This window comes from Natrix helvetica (assembly GCF_964273705.1).
Source record: "Natrix helvetica genome assembly, chromosome: 3".
Classification (NCBI taxonomy): domain Eukaryota; kingdom Metazoa; phylum Chordata; class Lepidosauria; order Squamata; family Natricidae; genus Natrix; species Natrix helvetica.
This window is the reverse complement of record NC_138549.1, coordinates 51,940,720-51,958,118: the sequence shown is the minus strand read 5'-3', so window position 1 is coordinate 51,958,118 and position 17,399 is coordinate 51,940,720. Positions and strand designations below refer to the sequence as shown.

General features: G+C 43.0%; 1 protein-coding gene across 3 annotated transcripts in view; it reads left to right on the top strand.

Moving 5' to 3' along the window:
- The window catches only part of ACOT9 (acyl-CoA thioesterase 9), an 83,508-nt gene that overhangs the window by 42,613 nt on the left and 23,496 nt on the right, over positions 1 to 17,399 (top strand). For all 3 annotated transcript variants that reach the window (XM_081946254.1, XM_081946252.1, XM_081946253.1), the window contains exons 4-9: positions 4,995 to 5,040; positions 5,350 to 5,520; positions 5,607 to 5,644; positions 6,800 to 6,883; positions 7,913 to 8,016; positions 8,443 to 8,516. In XM_081946254.1, coding sequence (XP_081802380.1) covers positions 4,995 to 5,040; positions 5,350 to 5,520; positions 5,607 to 5,644; positions 6,800 to 6,883; positions 7,913 to 8,016; positions 8,443 to 8,516 — 517 coding nt within the window. The remainder of the gene's footprint in view (positions 1 to 4,994; positions 5,041 to 5,349; positions 5,521 to 5,606; positions 5,645 to 6,799; positions 6,884 to 7,912; positions 8,017 to 8,442; positions 8,517 to 17,399) is intronic.

Here is a 17,399-nt window from a genome sequence, read left to right as displayed (position 1 = left end):
AACCACAAGTCCATCACATGGTCCAATCTTCCACTTCCACACTGGCATTTCCACCCATCTAGTTCCAGTCAGGTGCAGAGGTGCGGAGACAAAGAATGACTTTGGGCTTCTAGAAAGGAATGTTTTATTTTGACAACAACACATTCTACTCCTTACTATTCCCCCTCCCAATTACCCCACTAATGAAACAGCATAGTAAAATAATAAAGAGTGTGGCACGCCAAAGATCCTAAAAGGAATATGACTGCATGCCTGACATGCAGAGGGGAAATTGCAACCTTGCGCCTACACTTCTCGTAAACTTACAGAAACGGAAAGATGTGCCATATGGGAAAAGGAAGCTTTTGCCGTCCGGTGGGCCCTGATAACCTGGCAACATTTCCTGGAGGGGGTGAAACACCCTTTTGAAGTACGGACTGATCATAAAAACCTGGAAGCATTGAAAACCCTGCATAAGCTGTCCTCTAAACAGGTATGTTGGGCACAGCATTTCAACCATTTCAACTTTATCCTAAAATACATCCCTGTAGGGAAAAATTTTATGGCAGATGCCCTGTCCAGGCTCCCCCAGTACAACAGCACGAAACCGATCGTGATTCATCCAGTCATCCCAGCTAAAAACCTAGCTGCCCCAATGGTCACTAGAAGCCAGGGGCCAGTGGATTTAGATGTAACCACAGACTTGATGGACAAACCTAAGGAAGGTCTCGCATCTGATGACTGTTTCAAGTAACATTCTGATGACGGCACCATGAAAAATGGCCTGGCTTGGGTAGGAGCTAAGCTGTATGTTCCTGCCAGCCTGAACACTGTTGTCCTTCAACGGGCCCATGAGTCGAGAATGGCGGGTAACTTTGGGTTTGTGAAAACTATGCATTTGATTAAAAGGCAGTTTTGGTGGCCTTCGCTGAAAAAAGACATTGAATCCTATATAGCCAGCTGTCCGGTTTGTGCAGCCGCAAAGAGACCACCAGGAAAACTGCAAGGACTTCTTCAGAATGTTGCCCGACCTGGTGCACCGTGAAAGGAGATATTGATGGATTTTCTTGTCGAAATACCAGAGAGTCTTGGGAATACTGTTATTTGGGTGATCACCAATCTGTTCTCCAAACAGGTCCAATTTGTACCTTGTTCTAAGATCCCATCAGCAAAATCATTGGCTAAATTGTTTATCTTACATGTATATAGGTTACATGGAGTTCCTGAATGCATTATTTCAGATAGGGTGATCCAATTCACCTCCCTCTTTTGGAAAGAGTTCTGTCTCTGTCCAGGGACTAAGCTCCGCCCACCATCTGCAGACCAATGGAGCTTGTGAAAGGGCTAACTTGGTTCTAGAGCGGTACCTTAGATGCTATGTCAATTATGAACAAGATAACCTTTTGCCACATGCCGAAGTGGCATACAATAATTCAGTACATAGCAGTACTGAAATGATTCCTTTTAAAGTTGTGTTTGGCCAGATTTTGTACCCATTCCTGAATTGCCTCAAGAGAAGCCGCAGATTTTGTCTTTGTCTGAGTGGAGTGATCAACTTCAACGTTTTTGGCTGATGACCTGCAAGGCTTTAGATGCGGCTCACCAAGCACACAAAAAACAGGCTGAAAAAAAAAGCGCAAAGCCAAAAGAGTACCAGATTGGGGATAGAGTGTTTTTGTTCACCAAATTCCTGCAAACTACCCAGAAATTGAAAAAATAGGCCCAAAATATGTGGGTCCGTTTCCCATTGTCAAAATTGTGAATCCTGTATCAATGAAATTGGAATTGCCAAAAGCCCTTAGGAGGGTTTTTCCTGTGTTTCATGTAAATTTACTGAAACCGGAACATACTTCTTCCATGCGTCCACCCCAACCCTCACCTCCTGTTCTGCTCCTTATCGAAGGATAGCAACATTTTGAAGTTAAAGATATATGAGATTCTAGGAAACATAGAGGACACATCCAATATTTGGTATCCTGGAAACATTTCCCCCTTCCCAGCCTGAATGGGTGAATAAATCTGATGTTAGGGCTCCCAGACTTTTATGGAAATTCTATGCTAGATATCCTGATAAGCCTTGAGTTTGAGGTATATTATTGTTATTGTTGTTTTTGTTTTGTTTTATGTTTCCCCAGGGGTGATGTCCTTTCTGAAGGAGGGCTGGATGTCAGCCTCTGTTTCGCGTGCTTATTATCGGCTGCCATAGAAACGGGGAGGGTGGGGGCTATTGGTATTTGGAAAGGGAATCTCATGGTACTGGAGGAGTTATGTAGAAGGGAGTTTTGTTCTCACCATCTTCTGCGCATGCTGATTGGACTTGGTCAAGGCCAACCGTCTCGCATACCAACCTGATGAGGCTTTTTGAAGATGCACCCCACATGACACCATAGGGAGTTACAGATTGGACACTGGGTTGGGGTAATTGGGGGGAGGGTGCTGGGTAATTGTTTGATATATACTTGTTCATGCCTTTTTGGCTCAGATCTTGCTTTTCTTTTGCTGCTATCTTTTCATAACCTATAAAAGTATCATAAATTCCGCGAACAATGGAATTGGGAGTTTTCTTTCTTGGTTATTGATGGAGGCACGCCTGACAAAATCTTTTTGTCACTCTCCATGATACTACCAAGTATCTTGTAGTACTATTAATATATTATTAATATATATCTCTGCTCTTAATCAATCTAATCTGATCAGGTTATTCAGTATATAATAAAGGTTACTGTAGATATGGATATAGATATAATAGATATAAATATTATATATATTTTATATACATGCAATATAAGTTAATCAAGATGCCACAATATATTTATGTTAATCACTGTGTATATAAATTTAGATATAAGTAAAGATGTAAGGATAGATATTAGTACGTCTGTTAATCAATCTATAAAACTATAAATATAGATACAAATCTAAGTTTCAATATAAATATGAGTAAAGATATAAGTAAATAAATAAATAATGATATAATTACTGGTGTAATACAAATTTAGGTATAAACAGTTAAGTTGGGAATTTTCTGATTGTTGGTTCCTGGGTTACTGACTTAACCACTTTATATTTATGTTAAATATGTATAAATATTTCTTTAAATTTTCTTAAGTTAATTTGATGAATTAATAACGGATCCCTTGGTAGTGTTACAATCAATGTCCAGTTGTTTCTCCTTGCTCCTCCTTGCCCCTTCGTTAATATCATATTATATTGTTTTTATCCTCTTTAATTCTCTTCCTCCTCCTTTTTCAACTCTGAGTCCCTCTGCTCCCTCTCTACTTTACTTTTGATCTCTATGCGTCTCATTTCTCTATCCGTCATTTTGGAATGCCAATTTATTCCTCCAACCTCTGTCTGTGATACTCATCTGCTCAGTTCCCTCTTACCAAAGCCCACGCTTACTGTTCCTTACCCTTCTCACTTTTCTCCTGTTGCTCAGGCTCACCGAATCTCTCTCCCCACTCCTCCTTCCTCCAATTCCTTCTCCTGTTGATCTCTCTGTCTCAATATTTTTTGTCCTTTCTCCTCTATTCAGTTTTTATGGTAAGTTCAGTATGCTGAGTCACTGCTCCTTCCTCTGGGTTGCCACTTGTTCTTCAGGGAAATCCCCCCTCAGCTGGAGCTATCTTCTTTTCTGAATAACCAAGACTTACTTTTACAGTCAGTTATTGCCGTTGTAGCTCTGGGATTTTGACCAAATAAATGCCACAGCCTGTTAAGTAAATCTTCTCTTTCTCAATCTCTCTGGCCCGTCACGGCCTCGGGTCCACCATAACACGATGACAGACACTTTCACGGTGGGTTGACAAGGGCTTCCTTCGTTTCAATGGGTGTTCGCCTTTCACTTTGCTGCCCTCCAGGCTTCCCCTCTATTCCGCTTGGCTCTCCAGGCTCACTGCGCCCCTGAGGGGTCCCCAAATGTGAAATATTTGGGGTCTAGGAACGGAGACCATTCTCTTTCTACGACACCACTGTGACGTCACCACCGGAAGCCCTTGCCACACGTGTTAAGTGAATCACTGCAGTTAAGTTGATTAAGTGAATCTGGCTTCTCCATTGACTTTGCTTGTCAGACAGTAGCAAAAGGGATCCCAGGACACGGCAACCGTCATAAATCTGAGTCAGCTCTCCAGCATCCGAATTTTGATTTTGACTATGGGGATGTTACAAAGGTCATAAATGTGAAAATTGGTCATGCCACTTTTTTCAGTGCCATTATAACTTTATACTGAACTGTTGTAAGTCAAGGACTATGTTTGTGATATAAATTTTTAAAAAAGATTTCAACTCTCATCTAACTCCACATTTCCATAGATGCTATTCCCTTCTGATTCTCCCACATTTCCTTAGAACCGAAGTCTTCAATTTTTAATGTTCCTTTTCTATTGAAGTGTGACATTTTGATTAAAGCATAAAGGTTGATGGTTATGATTGAGATGTATCAGAAAATGTAGGTGATTTGTTTACAGAATCTAGATGTGCATTTTCAGATTTGTATTGGTATCCTATTAGCTATGTAAGGGTAAACCTGCTCGTTTACATTTTCCTTGCAGTTTCTGGACAAATGAGTATGGATATGTACAGTGACATGATTTGAATATTTATTTTGGAATGTCAAAACTTTCTTGCTGGGCAACAATCAAGGCCATGATATCCAAATATTCTTGTATGATCCTTCATGGTATTGTTTTGTTCTTTTTTAATCCCTGTATGCCACTCAGGGTTGTGAAGGAGTAAATAGCCTGAAATTTAAATTCAAAAGAAATGAATAAGTTTTCTAGATAACTGGATATTTTTTTGAAAATTAGAATGTTACAGAAATGAGAAAGCATGCCATTCATTATTAAATATATCATTCATTGGAATCTCAGTGAACCTGGCCAGCTTTTGCTTTTCAGCTATTCTTTGCATGGCTTCTGTTTACACTTCTGTTTTTCAAAAGTGCAGTACTATAGTGGTCCTTGGTCAGGTTTATGCAAATTAAATATTTCTGACTGGGTTTTATTTTGTTTCAGTGCGAAGTAAATTGAGAGAGCTAGTGGGAGCATCCACCAATTGGAGGTATGGTATTGTATATATAAATCATGGTACAATTGGATTTCTTAGAGGTTAGGGTTAGGGAATGCAATACAATTTATTCTTGCAGATTAATAATGCCTTGTAGCTGCTTAATAGAGTAAACCTATTATTTAATTGACTAATGGGGGAAAGAGTGTGTGAGACTCAAATGCCAATTAAGTGCAAATGAGATTTTATACATGCCTAAATCATCAAACAAATTTTGTCCATTGCATCTGAAGTCTGATAAACTGAGATTTGATTGTTTTTACCCACATGGCATAATCTGATTTTGCTTTACCCTTTCTCCAGAGACCATGTGCAAGCGATGAATGAAAGAAAATCCTTACATACACTCCTTGCTAAAACTCAAGCTGACCTGCCTGCTAGGAAAATGAAAGACAGCTATATAGAAGTTATCTTGCCTTTAGGAAGTCAGCCTGAAATAAGAGAAAAATATCTCAATATGCAGAACACTGTCAGGTAAAGATACACTATCTCATTTTAAAATAAAATTAATTGTTGGTGCTGTAACATGCATACAGATTAATTGCTGTGTAATATTTTAGATTTGGTCGAATACTTGAAGACCTTGACAGCTTAGCAGGTATGTGGTACTTATATAATTTCATTTTTTCTAGTGATCTGATAGGTTGGAAAAATTTGAACACATTTGGATTATATAACATCTATGTCATTGTTATTAAACATACTGCATAGGAATAGCTTTGATAGTGGCTGTTCTCTTTTGCAACCATTGAACTGATATTACAATTAGCATTGTTCTTAATGATTGTGGTTCCTTGGGTAAGATGAAAATTCGTAATGAAGTGCCTCAGTGGGATCCATGAAGGAAGGTAGAAAAATGTATTGATCCTTTGAATTTTTTTCTCCCCATCTATTCTGAAAGCAGTTATAATGTATGCTTAATGAATTACATTGAATTAGTTATTTAGAACTCCTTTAAAAGTACAGATAACATTATTGTGACTTTCTGCATAATGTATTTTTTGTAGCAATGAAAAATGCTTCTGGAATAAGTGAGCATGTCATTTTTTCTTTACTGATTATATACCACCTTTTTATTTGCATAAACTCTATAACAAACATATAATCTGAAATCTGAATATTAAGTTCTGTGTAATCCAAATTGAAAAACAGTGCAATCAATTAACTGTTAAAAGTTTGGTAGCAGTTTTTGTTATTTTCCTGCTATGTTACTTTAAGTATTTCCAAGTAGTTGTTTACTAATAGAAGAGAATATATATTCATGTACATCAAGATTGAACTCTCAAGACCTTGGTGCTTTCTGAGCTTGATTGTTCATTTGTAGATGTTTCATTACCCAACTAGGTAACATCTTCAATGCTAGAAGGGTTTGTTCATTGTTTGTATATAGTAGCTTGACCTACCAGGGTACAGTGTATCCAGTACCCTAATCGAGGAACTACCATTTCAGACAATGAAGAAGTTAAAGAACAGCCTAAGGAGAAAACAACACCCCCACCAAAATTGATAGGGCAAGCCATTGTACAATATTACATGTTGTAATAAATAAAATAAATTATTCCTACTAGTCTTACTTTGGCAGACTGAACTCTCTTTAGTCATATTATAAGGCAGGTAGCTTATAAACTTCGTACATTTAAAAATGTCTTTGGATGATACAACGATCATGCTGAAAAGGTTTTCACCAGTCCTTAGGGGAAATATATAAGTTCGAAGAGTAATTAATAGAGCACCTCTATTTATTTGTTTACAGTTCTAATTTGTTATACTCATACAAAAAATGAAGCCACTCTGAGATCTCCTTTATCGATTGTTACAGCACTCGTGGATAAAATTGGTAGGTGTTTAATTGTTAATGGCTTGATATCTGTCTGGGAAGTTTACACTGTGTTATTCAGTGAAAAGCAGCTGAACTTTAAACTCTGATGTTGAGAAGGTGCAAAAGAGAAGACAAAGCTCTCCTGACACTTTTAGATGACCATTTTCAGGAATAACTACATGTTCTGATGAATATACATTTGTGGCCATCATGTCATTTTTGAATCTATCCTCTCCAATTTGTTCAAAAGTCCAACTGAATAAATATATCATTTCATAGGCTAGACCAGTGATGGCTAACCTTTTTCTAAAAGTGTGCCAAAATAGTTCATGTCCAAGCTATCACTTGCACGTGCTTGCCCCCGTGCATGCATGCTCAACCCCCCCTCCAGAGGCTGTTCTGAAGCCTGGGGAGGGTGAAAACGGTCTCCCCCAGCCCCCCGGAGGCCCTCCAGAAGGCAGAAACAGATTGTTTCTGAACTTCTGATTGGCCCATTGGGCCTGTTTTTCGCCCTCCCCAGGCTTCAGGAAAGCCTCCGGAGCCTGGGGAAGGCGAAAAACTGGCCCAACTGGAAGTTTGGGAATGGTGAAAATGGCCTCCCCAGCCCTCCAGAAGGCCAAAAATCAGCTGGCTGGAGCTGAGGGTTGCTGTGCCGGCAAATATGGCTCCACGTGCCACCTGTGACATGCGTGCCATAGGTTCGCCATCACGGGACTAGACATTATATCCTAGTATATTTTAGATACTGTATCTAAACAAAACAGAAAAGATATGTTATTACTTTTTTCTGGAAAATTAAATAATTGCATTTAACATTTTAAAAGACCTAATTCTTGCAAGATTACCAAGAGGGTCAATGTTTTTGCTTAAATTGCAGGAGTGCAGTGGAAAATAATTGATACTACAATGTTGCATGAAGCTGCTGCTGCCTGAAAAGGTTGCTGACCCCAAATTAATTTCTTAAAAGAAGTACTATCCTCCCTTAGATAAATGTTGATAATCAGTCCTTAGAATCTGTGCTCTGAACCCTTTCTTCTATCCTTTTAGGTTTATGGAAACAGCATATTCATCCTGATTGTGATATCAAGTTCACTGGGAATGTTTCCTGGGTTGGAAAAACTTCAATGGAAGTGAAGATACACATGCTTCAGGTTAATGACAGTGAGCTTCGTTTGCTCTAAGAGTTTCTGAATTTAGATTCTTACATTTGGCAAGCTATACTGTATGCTGTAATAAAATTCTGTGGTAGGTTAGCCAAATAGTAAAACAGTATTCAAATTATTAAGTAAAAACTGGAATGTAACACCCTTGTTTATTAAAGTGTATTTTGGTCTGTTTGAAGAGAATGTGATTTTTGACCGGCACAATTAAATTGACAAGGAGAATCTTACTTATGAACTCTTTTAAATAAATATTGGCAGTATATATTCTACTTAAATTTCCTTGCTTTTTTTTCTTTTTGGCATCCATAGAAAAAATAGTTCAGTTCTGAAACAGTGTATCAAGTTTTAATTGAATTATCACAGGATACTGTTTCTAATCATGTTTCCCCCCCCTCTCATATTCTCTTTTTTTAGTTACTTGATGCAATCTATTGCCCTGTGTTAGATGCAACTTTTGTCATGGTGGCCCGTGATCCAGAAAATAAACGGTAATATTCCTAGCAGTTTATTTAAAATAATCAGCGAGGAATGCAAGTGATGGTAAAAGGCGATGAACCTATGGACTTTCAATTATTGTGGTACTTCAGTCCGCATCAGCCCCCGGCTGTATTACCAGTGGGAAGCTGAGGGTTCTAGTTCAGCAATATCATAGGTTCTCCACTGTGTTCAGTCAGGTATAGATGTTTCCATTTTGTTTGTAACTTTCAATTACAGGTAGTCCTTATTTAATGATTCCCATTTCACTATTGCTAAGCAATGGTTAGCAATGGTTGTTAAGTGAGATATCATGTGACCATGAGTTGTAATTTCATTCAGACTTCCCCATTGACCTTGCTTGTTGGAAGCAACTAGGAAGGTTCCAAATAGGGATCACCTAACTGTGGGATGCTGCAACAATAGTAAATGCAACAGTTGCCAGGAGCCCGAATTGTGATCACATGACCATGGAGATGCTGTAACTGTTGTAATTTTGAGTCATTTTTTCAGCCCCATTGTAATTTGAACAGTTACTAAGCATGTTGTTTTTAAGTGAGGACTCCTTGTATTGTGGATAGCTGGGAAGTGTGACTCTGATTTCTGTGTCACCCATCCTCCTCAGATCTTATTTTTGCCCTCTATTCAATAAGTCATAATGTTATTGATTCACTTTGTTAGTTTTGAAATTGGCTTAAAGCTGTAGCAAAAAACTATGTTCAAAAGTATAGCATTTTATTTTTAATGTTAAATACGTGTCTGAAAATAGTTCGTTGCTTATTTTATTATTTTATTTATTTGAATCATGGACTTGAAAGGACTCCAGAATATGTAAAGGTTGACCTATTACGTTAGTATTTGTGACTTATTTGTTTACTTATTGTGAAGTTCCAAGAATTAATTTATGAGCCTCGAGACAAAGTTCAAAAGAAATCCAATCATTTATTAGGATCAACATTCTGGTGTGAACTCCTGTGAAGCCAAAACTGCTTTCGCTTAATTGCGCTTGAACTTTACCCCTGTATCCCCTCCCTTCTGTCCTGCGTCATAACTCATATTCTCCAACTAGGCTGTAGACATGAGATCCGACTCCAGCCATGCATGGAATTTCCCCCCTCCATGCCAGCCTGATAATAGTCATGGCAATGCTTTAGAAGTTGACATCCGGCTCTCCTCACTTCCCGAAAGCGACCTGTGTGACACAAAGACAATTTGAATACAGGTATATAACTTAGGGGTGTGTCCCTCCCCCAGGCTTGCTTGGATTTTCTGCATGGAATTTTGCTATGAGGCGATCAGCCTGGATATTTCTACTTTTCACCCCAGATGCCTCCGATAATGGGTAGCCCTTCCACTTGATTAAGTATTGGAGTTGTCTCCTGTGCCACCTTGAATCAAGGATTCATTGAACTTCATAATGAGTTTGGCCCCCAATGACCATAGGGCTCGGGGGTTCCCGGGGTAGTGGTCTCAGAGTGGATCCGATCACAGAATTTAAGAGGCTACTATGAAACACTGGGTGTATCTTCCCCAACAATCGAGGTAGTTTCAATAGCACTGTGACTGGGTTTCATAGTAAACTTCGGCCCCAGTTTCTTGCTGGGTACTTTTAATCTCAAATATTTTGTGGAGAGGTAAACCTTCTCTCCCACCCGGAATGGCTGTTGCGGAGCCCGGTGTTTATCTGCCTGTTTCTTATAGGTTTGTGCCGCTTTAGCCAGTGCCTTTTTGACATTTTCACAGGTCGCTTTCAGCATCGACATCCAATCAGTCAAGCTGACTGAGGAGGGGTGATCCCTTGGATACTCAGGCATTGGGACGAAGTCCATACCGCTCACTATTTTGAACGGCGTGAGTCCTGTGCTACTGGGGACAGCATTATTGTATGTGACCTCAGCAAAAGATAAAAGGTCTGCCCAATTGGACTGCTGATAGTTCACGTAACACCTCAGGTACTTCTCTACCATGGCGTTCAGTCTCTCTGCTGCCCCATTGGTGCTCGGATGAAAAGCTGAACTAAGACCCTGAGATAATAATAATAATACTTTATTTACAGTCACAGACCAAAACACGAACAGTACAAAAGGGACACAGCAGCCAGTCACCAAGAGCCCAACTAAGGGAGGTTACAGCTCTCTCCTCTAATGGTCACAGCTCTCAAGAAAAACCTGGAAACCTAAGAGATGATGTATGAGGAGACATCCCCAAGGCAATGCACAAACAAATCACAGCCATCAGGACCAGAAGGGACGATTTCAGGAAGAGACAGTTACCTAGATCTGTCCGCGCTATACATAGGGCAAAATAGAAGGACATGCTCCGCTGTCTCAACCTCGGCTGTCACAAGGGCACAGCCGCTTATTAATCGGGAGCCTCTTGAAACGACCATCCAGAAGTGCTGAGGGCAAGACATTGAAGCGAGCTAGGGAAAAAGCTCTTCTATACTTGGAAATGGCTAGGGTATAAAAATAGAAGCCATCCTCAATCCATAGTTATTAACTTGGTTGAGAGTCATGGGGGAGCAAGTTTTATTGGCTCTGGCTTGTAGATATTGTAAATCAATGTCCACGAGCCGTTGGACTATCTTAAATTGGGCATCCTTGAGGTCGTAGTTTCCCAAGGCATCCTCCGTGAAACCTAGCAGATGAAGTTTCTTCAGCAGCTCTTTCTCCCAGCGAGAAATATGGGAGTCCGTGAACACCAGGGAGAGGTAGCTGCCAGGAACTGCCAGAAAGAGCACCCAAAACCACCATTTAAAGGTGTTTATCCAGGCCATACATTCCACCGATTGAATGCCTAGTTCCAGGTATATCGGGGCAAAACCAACACAATGGGGAAGACCCAGAAGTTTTCTAAGGAAAGCAGCCTGGGTTCTTTCAATGCTGTCCTTGAAGCCCCGTATCCATATGGGAATGCCATAAAGAGTTTGGGCCAGCGTTTTGGCTTTGAAAATGCGTAGGGCAGAAGGAATGAACTGGCCACCCTGGGTATAAAAGAATCTTAAAATCTGCTGGTGACTACAGGAGGCCGAGTTCAGCACCTGGGTTCGATGTCTAGTCCAGGCACCAGTGTTCTGAAATTGAATACCTAGATACTTAAAATGGAAAACCTGCTTAACAGCATTGCCACTGATATCCCAGTTATACAATTTCCGGGCTCTAGTAAACACTAGTACTTTTGATTTAAGACCCTGAGATGATCCAATGGACCGCAGGAACTCCCTCCAGAATTTAGCCTTGAATTGGACCCCTCTGTCTGAGATAATTTTACTGCAGTCAGTAGATATGCTTCACGCACAGTTTAGCCAGCTTGTGAGTCGAGGGTAGTCCTCTACAGGGTATGAAGTGTGCCTGTTTGGAGAACAGATCTATTACAGTCCAAATCACCGTGTTTCCCCTACTTTTTGGCAACTCTACTATAAAGTCCATTGCGATCTCCTCCCATGGCCTCGTTGGCTCTGCTACTGTTTGCAGCAGTCTGGTCGTCTCTTCATTGTGGCTCAGATGGTGCAACTTTTCACGTAACTATCCACATCTTTCTTTATGCCAGGCCACCAGAATTACCTCCGGGCTAAGTGTAAAGTCTTTAGGAACCCCAAGTAGCCTGCCAGTTTGGCGTCGTGACTCCTCTGGAGAACTAGGGTACATAGGGATTCTGGGACGTAGAGTTTCGTCCCCTTCCATGCAAGGTCATCTCTTTTCGTCAAGATGTGTTGGTTGTTTTGGAACCAGGGGTCTGCTAGCAGTTCAGTTTTGAGTCTCGTGGTTAGGTCGCTTGCGGGTTGGTCTTGCCGATCCTAGCGTTACCGCCTGGTGGTTACTTGGGCAGCTATTTGAATAGAGGGAATGATGGCGTCCACTATGTGCTCCCATTCGCATTTGTACTGAGGCATGCGGGAGAGGGCATCAGCTAGAAAGTTCCTCCCGCCTGGAATATGCTTTAAGACAAAATCAAAACGGTTGAAGTATTGAGCCCATTAGACTTGTTTGGGTGATAGTTTCCGTGGGGTCCTAAGCGCCTCCAGATTTTTGTGGTCGGTCCAGACTTCGAACAGTTTCTGGCTCCCTTCCAACAGGTGTCTCCAGGTTAGCAGTCCCCATCTCACTGCGAAAGCCTCCCTTTCCCATGCAGCCCATCGTCTCTCTTTGAGCTTGTGGGAGGTGTAGGCATAGGGTTGTAAGTTTCCTTGGTTGTTTCTTTGAAGTAGTACCGCTCCCACTGCCACATTGCTGGCATCTGTCTGGATCACGAAAGGTTGCTCGGGATCAGGATGCTTCAGCACTGGCTCCTTTGCAAACATTTCTTTTAGTGTCTCGAACGCCTCTTGGCAGGTTAGGTCCCATGGTAGGGGTTGTCCCGGACGAGGTTTCATTCCTGGGCTCCCTGTTTTCAGGAGGTCTGTCAGGGGTTTGGCAATCTTCGCAAAGGAGGGGATGAATTGCCTGTAGAAGTTTGCGAATCCTAGGAAGCTTTGTAGTTGTCTGCAGGTGCGAGGGGGATGCCAGATTAGGACGGCTTGCACTTTTGCTGGGTCCATCTCTATTCCCTCATTTGACACTAGGTAACCCAGGTAGACTAACCGTGCACGGTGGAATTCGCATTTTGATACCTTGACGTACAGGTTGGCTGCCAGAAGTTTCTCCACTACTTGGCAGACCAGGGGTACATGGTCGTCCTTGGTCTCCGTGTAGATAAGGATGTAAATCTAGGTAGACGAGGACCTCCTTGTAGAGGTGCTCAGGCAACACCTTGTTTATTAATTGCATGAATACCGTTGGGGCCCCCTGCAGTCCAAAAGGCATCACTTTGAATTGAAAGCTCCCTTGGGGGCAGTTGAACGCTGTTTTCCACTCATCTCCCTCTGATTCATACTCGGTTGTATGCTTCTCTGAGGTCTAGTTTGGTGAAGACTTTTCCCTTGGCCAGATGAGATAGCATGTCCTTCATGAGGGGGAGGGGATATAGGTTATGTACACACACCACATTTATCCCTCGAAAGTCCACACACTATCTCATGGTTCCATCTTTTTTTTCTTTGAAGAGGACTGGTGCCGTGACCCGTGGCTTGGCTGGCTCAATGAACCCCCTTGCTCGGTTTTTGTCTATGTATTTGCGCATCTCTTGCATTTCCCGGGGCATCATGGCATACAGTTTGGGCTTGGGTAGTTTTGCCCCGGGGATGATTTCGATGGCACAGTCTGTCTCCCGATGGGGAGGCAGAACATCGCACTTGGCCTCGCTGAATACTTCTGCGAGGTCCTGATATTCTATCAAAATCAGTTCGGCCTCTGGGGTTTTGTCGGATGTGGTTGCCAGTTGTTCTCGTGGGCTCTCTTGGGGGGTTTCCAGTGTGGTTGGTGCTTCTGCTTGCTGATGTGGGAGGGGTTGGGGGACCCTTGATATCCTAAGTCTGCGGGTATCCCCTTGCCACCAGATAGTTGGTCCCCACTTGTCTAGCCAGGAAAGTCCCAGTATGACTGTGTCTGTCATTTTGGGGGCTATTATGAATCGAATTACTTCCCAGTGATCCGTTAGCTCTAGCCTCACTGGTTCAGTCAGGTGGGTGGCATAGGCTCCTCCCATTAGGGACCCGTCGACCTGCTCGAACTGGATCAGGTGGGCCAGTCTTTTTGCTCTGATCCACAGTTTCAGGACTGTGTTTAGGTTGATCAAGCACCTTGTGCAGCCTGAGTCTATTAGGGCTCCCCCTGTTTTCCTGTTTTTGGGGCTGTGAGGCGTATTGGAAAAAGGAAAGGGTGAATTGATTCACTCACCATTGGGTCATTTTCTCCCTCGTCCTCGCTGTCATATGATTTGGGCGACTGGTTGTCGCTTCCTGGGGTTCCATCACTTTCGCCTGAGGGGAAAGGGGCCTTTGCAGCCTGGAGGGTTTTCCCAGATGTGTTGGTGGTCCATTTGGGCCCTCGTTCTGGTCGTGCCCTGGGTGGTGGGTCTGGCCTTGGTTTTGGGGCTGGGGTTGGACACGCAGCTGCCATGCAGCCCATCCCCCTGCATCTGTAGCATTTCAGCGGACTTTGAAGGAGGGCTGGTCTCAGAGCCTGCTGTGGTACTGTGGTTCCCTGCCGGCTGGGTGGTTTCAGGTCGGGATGACCTCTCTCTTGTGTGTCCGGTTGCTTTGTCATGTCATTGGTGCGCAGCCCGCTGTCGACTTTTGTTGCTACTCGGAACCACTCAGAGAGTTGATTTGGGATGTCGCAGTATGCAGTTACTTGGGCAATTTGCTTGTCCAGGCTTGTTCTGAAAAAATGCACCAGCAGCCGCTCTGGTAAAGGAGGTAGCATTCCTATGACCCTCCTAAATTCACTGATGTGCTCTTTGATGGGGCGGGCCCTCTGCTTTAGGTTGCTGAGTTCCTCTTCTGCATATGGGTCCTCCTCCACCTCCTCAAATCTGGCCTCTAGCAGTTGCAGGAAGTCATCTATGTCTTGCAGTTGAGGGGCTCTCCTCTTGTGGAGGGCTGCTAGCCATTCCCTTGCTTCTCCCTCTAGACCCTCTGCGATGGCATTCACCATGGGTCTGGGGGATGGGTAGAGGTGCCCATAGCATTCTAGGTGGATATCAGCTGAATCAAGGAATAGGGCTAGCTGGTCTGAGTCTCCATCAAACTTTCCCCTGAATTGGGGTGGGTCATTAAGCCCTAAACCCCCAGCCTCCTGTCCGCCTTGGTATGCTTGCACTTGATATGGCTGGTCATCTTCTTCACCCCTAGTTCGTAGGGATGGAGGGGGTTGCCTGCTCTTGGCAGCCTGCCTGCTGCGTGGGAGAGGCACTGGTTGCCGTTTTGGACTCCTTCTCCTTCTATCGGGAGGGGGAGGGGGGCTGCGCTCCAGTCTGCATCTCCTCACTTCAACAGGATCAGATGTCCCTCCCCTCTCTTTTGGGCGGCATGATGGCCCCTGATCATGAAGGGTGGCTCGATAAAAATCCTCCCTCTGTTGCTCTTTTGCACTCCATCGGGATTCCATCTGGGGCTTTGGGAGCCTGACTTGTTTCCAGTCCCATCTCCAGTCCACCCTTGCCAGCTTGCTTGAGACCCTTCCCTGTATCTGGGGACTAGAGTAAGGGAATTTCCACCAGTACCTATCCTCTCTTGCTTCTGCTTCTTAGAAAGGCATCTCTGAGAGCACTTCCGGTCCCTGCAGGCGACGGACATTTGTCTGCTGCTTGTCTTCTCGGTAGGCTCCGTTTGGAGCACAGGGGGGCCTTGGAGGGAACCCCCTGCCATAGGACGGCTTGCTGGAGCCCCCCAGATTCGGCGGCAGCTGGTGGGGTTTTTTCCAGCTTCGTCCCAGGAGCCGGGGAGCAGAAGGGGGGCATGTCTGCCCCTTTGCCGAATGGGCTCCGGAGGGAATAAGTTAATCAATGAAACGTGGCCAAAATGTTGGTCGTGGAGGATCCTTCCTAATCTCTTCAATTAATGGTAATGGATAAGCAGCAGGCAATCGTAAATTACTGTTCAATCTATTTAAAACCGAAGATTAGAGGGGGGAGTTTTCTTTTTTTAACCCCCCCTCGGACAAAGCGGCATTTAAACTTTCACTCTCCACTCTGAAATGGAGAGAGAACAAAGGCTGATCTGCCACTCGAGCTAATTATGCGAGAAAGACTGAAAACACAGTTGCAAGACTGCATGCTGAGCTGTTTTTAAAGAAAATTAAAACTTCTGTCCTTCTCTCTGCGAAAGGGAGGAGTTAAAATGGCTCCCCTCCGTTCCCGTTTTTGCACTCATAAATGAAGCTGCCTTTTGAAACCACCCCGGGAAAAAAAAGACTTCTGGCACCTTTTAATCCTCCCCCCCCCGGGGGTGCTCTGGATCTCTTCTGCTGCGTGGACTTTTTGGATTTGTCTCTTCTTGGCGTGCCTTTGTGCCTTGGAATAGCGAAAGAGAATTAACTTTTTTTACTCTCGGACTTTCCTGCTACCTTGGTCTGCCCCGGCTGCACGCTCAGATGGCACCATTTTCTATGTGAAAGATTTACCATCTCTGAACTTAGACAATGGGACCTAAGAATTCTCCAACGGGCAAGTCACTTTCGGCCTCGGCCTCAGCTACCTCCAGTCCAAATATCCAACAGCCGAAGATCACTTCATTGCTACAAAAAGAAGTGGCTGGAGAGAAAGAACTATCTGTGAATGAAATGTTCCGGGAAATTATGAGAGGTCAAAACGAACTGAGGAAGGAAGTGGCAGATCTCAAAGATGAACTCAGAGGGATACAACATAACATAACAGATAATAAACAGAGAATAGTGGTGCTGGAGGAGGGGGCTGTCGGGATAGAGGAAAAGGTTAAGGAGGTCCGGAAGGTGAATTTAGAATTGGAAAATTTCATGACCAAAATAGAATTTGAAAGAATGTCTTTTTTTCTCAGGTTCCAAAATCTACCAGAGACAGAAAATGAAGATCTTAAAGACATTATGAGTACAATTTTAGCAGAATACCTTAAAAGAAATAAAGAGCAGATGTGGTGGGATATGGACCTGGTTTATAGAATTAATTCAGCATATGTTAGAATTCATAATGTTCCAAGAGAGGTACATGTTAAATTTCTCAGGAGGGCCACGAGAGATGAGGTGCTAGGGGCCCAAAGGGAGGGACCCTTAAAATACCAAGATAAAGAAATTACCATTCTAAAGCAAATTCCAAAAAAGATAAGAGAAAAAAGGAGGAAATATTCCTCCTTATCAAAGACACTATATAATAGTGGAATTTGGTTTAGATGGCTATTGCCAGAAGGAATGTTGATTTTCTGGGAGGGAAGCCGTATCAGAATTAAGACAGTGGAGGAGGCAGAGGCCTTTATTAAAAAACATTTTTCTCTCCCAGAGGATGAAGATACTAGAGGTGGGGAAAAAGGCAGTAATGTAGAAGACATG